This window comes from Xiphias gladius, chromosome 18 (assembly GCF_016859285.1).
Source record: "Xiphias gladius isolate SHS-SW01 ecotype Sanya breed wild chromosome 18, ASM1685928v1, whole genome shotgun sequence".
Taxonomy (NCBI): Eukaryota; Metazoa; Chordata; class Actinopteri; order Istiophoriformes; family Xiphiidae; genus Xiphias; species Xiphias gladius.
This window is the reverse complement of record NC_053417.1, coordinates 3,730,025-3,737,143: the sequence shown is the minus strand read 5'-3', so window position 1 is coordinate 3,737,143 and position 7,119 is coordinate 3,730,025. Positions and strand designations below refer to the sequence as shown.

At 43.7% G+C, this 7,119-nt stretch overlaps 1 protein-coding gene across 1 annotated transcript; it reads right to left on the bottom strand.

Moving 5' to 3' along the window:
- Nucleotides 1–532: 532 nt before the first annotated feature.
- Nucleotides 533–6,579, bottom strand: LOC120804223. Its single transcript, XM_040153534.1, has 5 exons — nucleotides 6,430–6,579; nucleotides 4,222–4,315; nucleotides 2,547–2,711; nucleotides 1,386–1,517; nucleotides 533–952 (listed from the first exon to the last, which is right to left on the bottom strand). The coding sequence occupies exons 2-5, from the start codon at nucleotides 4,313–4,315 to the stop codon at nucleotides 819–821; spliced, it is 525 nt and encodes a 174-aa protein (XP_040009468.1). The 5' UTR covers nucleotides 6,430–6,579; the 3' UTR covers nucleotides 533–818.
- Nucleotides 6,580–7,119: the final 540 nt, after the last annotated feature.

Below are 7,119 nucleotides of genomic sequence, written 5' to 3'. Positions count from 1 at the left end.
GTATGTAGCACGTGAAACAATAAGGGAGATCACTGCAATGGTGTAAAGAAAACTGAACCATCACTTTATAAAATACTTACATATATTACTGGTTGAAATATTCCTAGCTGAGAATAAACTCACTTAAAGGAGAGGTTTTCACTGAACATCTCATTTTAGAAGCTTGTCGTTTCTTTTGTATGAAAAATAACCTTCAAAGTAACTAGTAACTTAAGCTTCCAAGTAAATGTAATAGAGTAAAAAGTACAAAATTTTCACAGGAAATGTAGAACAGCATAAAATGCAAATGTTCTGTAACTGTCAGTAACTCAGAATCCTAGTCAAGTAGAGTACCTGAGTAAATGTACTTAGTTACATCAGACCACCGCTGAAATGTTAGGATTTGTCGGGACCCTCTTGACTGGTCAGATTCCTTGTCTTAATGGCTTTTTCTGTGCCATTCTTTGCATTTAAACGGAGATGACCCTGCCACACAAGAAGCAGGCAGATTGGCAGCTGAGCCGAGCTTACACCACATAATAAAAGACTGGGACAGAGCCATGAGCAAAACTTTATTATTATATGGCTACACCTGGGCACACACAGACGTCACCGTGACAGAAAATCCGCAGTGGTTGGAGAAGAGGTAACGGACTGAGAGCCGGACGTGGCGCGGAGTAAAATGACCCCAGAGATGCCAACAGTGGATACGCTCAATTTTTCTAGTGGTTTTAACATCTGTAACGCAACATTCAAATTCACTGAGTGGAACAAAGCCGTGCTCTGGAGTGACAGGTCCAAACCCTCTGCCACCTCAGCCACAGTCCAACCGTCTCTTTTTACTTCCACTGGCCCTTCTCATAGTCCCACTTGGCAGCGAAGCCCTCGACGGGGTTGACCCTCATGTCCAACATCCTCTTTACCTGCTTGGCCTGCCACTCGTCATCAAAGGTCCTGGGGCGCGGAGGGTAGACTGGAGAAACCAAGGAGTAGAGAGATACATAGCACATCAAGTAGCTCTGTAATGAACATAACAGCATGTCTGTACGTGAACACGATGCTCCACTTAAAGCTGCTACTCATGACGCTAAATAGTCCTGCTGTCCCTTTAGCTGAGCCAGTTCCAGGGCCCTGGTACTCTGCACGCTGACTAACTGTCATGGCTTACTGGGATACTTAAAAGGAACAGAGCCTTCATTAATGTTATTAGTTACAGCTGTGCTTTTTCTACAATGACAAGTCAAAATGTGGAAAAAGGCCTGTTCCACGTAAAACACAGCGGCAACAGGTGTGTGACGTTGAGGTTAAAAAAAAAAAAAAGGTGTCCTGTGATAGCCACCTGCATTGTCCTTGTCAGATTTAAAACCGATGGCTTTTGTCCTTTCGGAGCGTGAAGGCAGACTTACCGTAGACTTTCTGCCACCAGACCACCAGGCCGGTGAGGCCCAGAAAGATGAAGATGCCCCCCAGGACAGTCTTCCACTCGGCTGTCGGCTGCTTCATCTCTGGGAAGGTCTGGCAGAACATCAGCCGGTACACTGCAGGGGGGGGTGAGAGAGGAGGTGAAGGCTGAGACAGAGGTCAGGGGGAGACATTGGGGAAATGTAGAGTGTCATATATACAATCGGCAAATCCCTCCCCTCTCTCTTGGTCTGTGTTGTGACTGTGTTGTATGATTCCTTGACCTCTTTGTCACTGAACACAGCGAGTGAAACCAGGGGTATGTAACAGGCCTCTGTCTTGCCACATGTTTCCTGTCTGAATCTTTACTGTTGCAACCAAATGAAAGCAAAATGAAGAAAAAAAAAAAGGGGAGCTACTGCTTCCTCTGTGCCAGTTTTTCTCACATTTTGCAGAACTTACAAAATGTCAACCATAATATTACTCAGTAGAGGAAGAGGTATTCTGATTGTATTCAAACACTGTCAGACTGGTGTAATAATGTTATTAATAATAGTGGCAGCAATGATAACAACACCTATTAATAAAGAGTAAAGAGTCACAAAATAACTTTGATTTGGGGGGTCGTGAGATGATAAACGGGGGCTGGAAAAAAAGAAAAACAAAAGTTCTGCCACACAAGTATTTATTCATATTTTGTACTTTTTAAATCTTTGCTATATTATGGGCAACCATTATTTAAATGAGACCATATGAGAAGTTTAGAGGGGAAATCTTTCTGTCAGAGAGGAAACGTGACAAAAGGGCCACAGCTAGACGCGGACCTTTTTTTTTTAAGGGATCACAAGCCAAAAAGGTCGGAAACCACTGGTTTAATCTTAACTCTTTAACAATGTGTTGTATTTTAGAAGCTTATCACGTGTTTTTGGGGCTAAAATTTTACTCGGAGAGTAACCAGTAACTATAGCTGTCGGGTAAATACCGTGGATTAAAAAGTATTACGGTATTTCCCTCTGAAATGTAGGCGCGTATAACTACAACAAAGTACAGGTGCCTCAAAACTGTACTTCAATACAGTACTTGAGTAACTGTACTTTGTGTACAACACTACACTGATTTCAGGTGTGTATTTGATCTGTTTGGATGTATTGTATAAAAGGGCCCACAGGCAATCTGCTCTTCTTTGGACAGCTGGCTCCAGGGTCCTTTCTCCTTCTGTTTCAGGCTCTCGTCAGCAGCGGTCAGGACATCCTTGTAGGGTCTGTCAGGCAGAGGAATGTCCACACGGTCCCAGTACAGCGGCTGAGACATGTCCACGGTCTCTGCCACATCTGGGGGGGGGGGCAGAGGGAAGAAGAGTCACTTTTGGATCAAATGCAGCGACGAGGTACAGTCAAGAGAAACAGTTTAAACCCTGGCGTCAAAAATTTTACCTGACGACACACAATAGCCCCAAGGACCATCTGTATACCGTATATAGGTTGTCAAGTAGGATGGTACAGCAGCGCCATCTGCTGGTTTGACAGACAGAGGCCTCCTGTTCTTGCACATCGTGGGTCTTCCTACGCTGAACTGACACACCAAGAACTTTTCTTTAAATTAGACTGGTTGATTTAGCCCTCAAGCTTTGATGTGCTCTCCAGGCCTGTACCAATCTTTTTGAAAAACATCTACAGCTGTTACACCAAAATCTTTGACCCGTCCGATCCTGTGACCTAATCACAGTTTTATTATACTTTTTTTGAAAATACTTTTCACACACTTGATAGCAGCTGTTACCAATAATGGTGCTTCCATACTGTTTAGCTGGGGTCCCGCATTTTGATAGCTGTGATCTCCGTGTTACCCAAATCGGTGACCTTTGTACTTTGCAGATTCAGATTATTAATGCAAAATGATCAACAAATAAATTATGGTGCATTATTAGAGGTTAAATAAAATAAGACTTTATTGATCTGCGGGGGGGGGGGGGGTCAGCCCCCACAGCATTAAGTATTCTGATTAGCTCCACCTTTACCATCTGCAACATTCAAGTGATATGTGTATTAATGGATCAATAACAATCATCCAAGGATATGATTTTTCTGAAATGGTCCGTTCTGCATAAAGAGTGCCTTTACATCTAGTGTTGCAGGTACGTTTTGATGCCACCATTTGGAGGGTTTTTGCTTGAGTGAGGGTCTGAACGCAGAACAGTGGTACTGCTGGTTTTACCAGGGTAAAAACCCCCTGTGACCGGACAGGACTTCAGGCTAGGTGTCAGCCCTAATGTCAGAACAGAGATAAAGTGATATATGTGGGATGAGCAATTGGGGAGTGAGAACACTGAAACTGACCCTAATTGGTAACGAACCAAAGTTGGGAGTGGGATATCCTGAATATTAAAGGATTCATTTGCATAAACCTATATATTTGGGACAACACCCTGATATTGTTGGGAGAATCAGAATTGGAGAATCAGAATTAGAGAATCGGAGTGGACTGGACCCGTGCAGGCTTTTTAATTTGACCTCAATGATTCTCTCCCTGCAAACTATGTGCACCTGATTTTTACAAATAAAGAAAACTCCAAAGGAGCATCGACATGCTGTGAATCGTTCTTCTCCACTCAAGAGGTGCAAGGTCGTGATATACGACATGGGAGTTGGATAAAAAGTTGGATAAAAACGCTTTAGCAATGGCATAATAGCTGAAACCCGTGCGGGCCTAGACCTGGACAGCAGCCAGTCTGCAGTCCAACTTGACCAGGTTCTCATTCTGTCACGGCTCATCCAGAAACCGCACGTCCCCGAATACCGGCCGGCGTCACAGGGGGGCAAGTTACAAAACCGCAGCTCGTACCGTGGCTCGCCATCCTCGCGCTGCCGGCGGTGAGGGAGGCTGCCGCGCGCCGGGCCAGGAGTCTTCCCGCGCGCCCTGCAGTCAGGTGGAGCATCTGAAAACAGGCAGACAGCGACACAGAGGCACAGGTTCAACGCGGGCGTCCCGCTGCTCAATACGCTGCCCCCTCAGCTTCCCACAAACCGCTATGGCTAACTGTCACCAGTTATCATATTACTTTGATAAGCAAACGCCTGAAATTGACGCCTTTGAATCACCTGGGGTGGATGCGAGGAAGGAACTGGGGCTGCATACGGTCAGAGGCTTGGAGAGCCTACTTGGGAGTCAGACAAGTGGGTGAGCGGCTGGGGCTTTGACGTTTTCAATCATCTCTTTTATGAGTTAGGGCAGGTCACGTCAAACGTGCCCCCCGAATAACCACGTCCTGACACTCGTGCTGCCGGAAACGAAATATTGTGGCTCATACACGCTCCCATGGCACTTTAGGCACTGAAACAAAAATGAAGTTAAAGTCCAATATATATTGAACAGTAGGTGGCCCTGGAAACTCGCTTTGGAAATTGTTTAGTAATTTGTGCAAATTAGGGGCCCTGTGTTAAAGGCAAATTTCCCCAAAGTGCCAATGAAAGAAGTAAAATAAAAAATAAGTGCTGAATTTGATCATATATAGTCTGTACTGTCACTTTTTTTTCAATTTCCCTTTGACATAAAGTTTTTTATAGTTTTATTTTTTTTTTAATATAATAATTTTGTGCGCATGTACAGCAACTAACTTTGGAGAGTAAATGCCCACATGCAAAATGATTTTGTCACAAAGTAAATTGTATCATCAAGCAGGAAAAAAGGACCTGAATGCACAGCAAGTTGTATTTTCTGACCCATGGAAGATAGTTGAAAGGCAGCTGTAACTACAGTTTACAGTTCATTTAGGCAAAGAAGATGACTACCAGGCTGTTTTTGAACCATTGTACAGACACAAATATGCACACATTCTCTAAATATCCACAACTCTATGTGTTTGTTCTTTATAAAGGTGGCCTGGATGAATGCTAAATCCCTTCTTTGCCAGTCTGACCCACCTCCTTATCTTTTCCTGTTGAACACATGACGGTGTAACATAAAAAGAAATCGCAGCCACTAAAATAAGAAATTTGTGATCTTTTATATTTGAGAGATGAGCTGTGAAAATAAACCAGTTTCTTCCAAAACACTGAAGAAGAATAAGCTGATGCAGCTCCAGGTGATTTCTGCAGGGATGCAGGCAGATTCTCTGTCGGATGATATTAACATTGCATTCAAATTAAAAACAATACTGCAAAAGCAAAATTGTGTCCTTGATTTCAGTGCCAGATGAATTTGAGCTTCAGTAATATGCAGCAGTTTATGTCATGGTGTACAAAAGTGCATTGACCTTTCACTGAATTTGGAGAATTGTTCCTTGTCACACTCTGAGATTTAAGTTTCTAATTATACAGGAATAATGTTTCAATCCAATTTGAAGATTTAGTTTCTCTCACATTGCTTTTGTCCTTTCGCCGTCGTTCTGTGGCTTATTACACACACACCCACACACGCACATAAAGGCCAGCCAACAGCGAGTGAAAATGGCGGAAATTGGCAGTTGGTCAATGTAAGTCCAAGCTGACCTTCGGATCAGGGCAGAAGTAGGGAGAAAGATTTTAACTCTTTACTAAGACAAATTTGGAGAAAAACAAGTGTCTTATTTTGTTCCATACAGCCTTTGCTCTGAACCCTTTTTCATCTCATAAGAAAAGGTGCTGGAGGGAGCACTGTTTGCGTCAAATAATGAATATCCTTCAGCCTTTGTGTTTACTTTTTCATACAAGTGTTTTATTCCAACAGAGACACAAAAATTGCACAGAATTTTATGGAGAAGTCTTTTTAACCGCTATGTCATGCATTTGTTCTATTATAAATAAACCACCATCAGGTTTGACACACTTCATTCTTTCTGTAGAGCCTTTTTTAGCATCCCATATCACAGCTGCTGCACAATTATGCACTTCTAGAAATCTATCAGCTCGATCGGTGTCATGGTTTACTTTCTTTTCTGCACGTCCGCCGCTCTCCCTAGCTGTGCGGGGTTAGGGAAGAGGGGGGGATCTGTCCCTCTGTCAACCCCTCAAGTACTCCTTGCCAAACTCTATTGTAGTCTGTTTATTTCATTCGGCAAAGACATATACTCACGGTAGTTGTTAGGGAGTAATACTGCGCGACCAGAAGATGCAACAGCAAAAGACAAAGTCTTGAGAGAAAAGGGCTGTTTAGGCCTTCTTGCCTGTTTCGTCTCTGCTCTTATCGCCACATAACACTAAGCAGGAACCAACTGGTGGGCGGGTGAGAGGGGCTGGATGGGAAGAAGAGAGAGAGAGCATGAGAGGGAGGGAGCTTCGAAAGGAGGGAGACCAAACCAGTGCAAGTAAACAATCTACTAAAGCATATGATAGGACTAGCAGGGGCAGAAAGAGGGAGTGGGTTGAGTTTAGCATAAAGATAACAAAGACACTCTGCTTTCCTCATAGCTCTTATTCAGACACAACGATGGGGCTGCTTTAAATGAGGTTACATTAGGACACAGACAAGACTGTATTTTACAGTAGGCAGGAAATGGTTTGCGGACCTAAAAGAGTAAAGAAAGACAAACATTGATAACGCTCCGCACTTTACTCTAACTAACGTCTAAACAGGGGCAGGCTGTTGTTTGGCGGTCAGCCATCAGTCACCAGCGGCACAGCAGAGTCTGGGGAAGAAGGGGAGGAGAGTCCCAGGGGTCAGATAAGGACGTGTTTATGGTAACCCCACACTGCTTGGCCGTGTGAGCCACCCAAAGCACTCTAACTCAAAATACAACTTAGGTAGTATTGAAATGTGCAACTA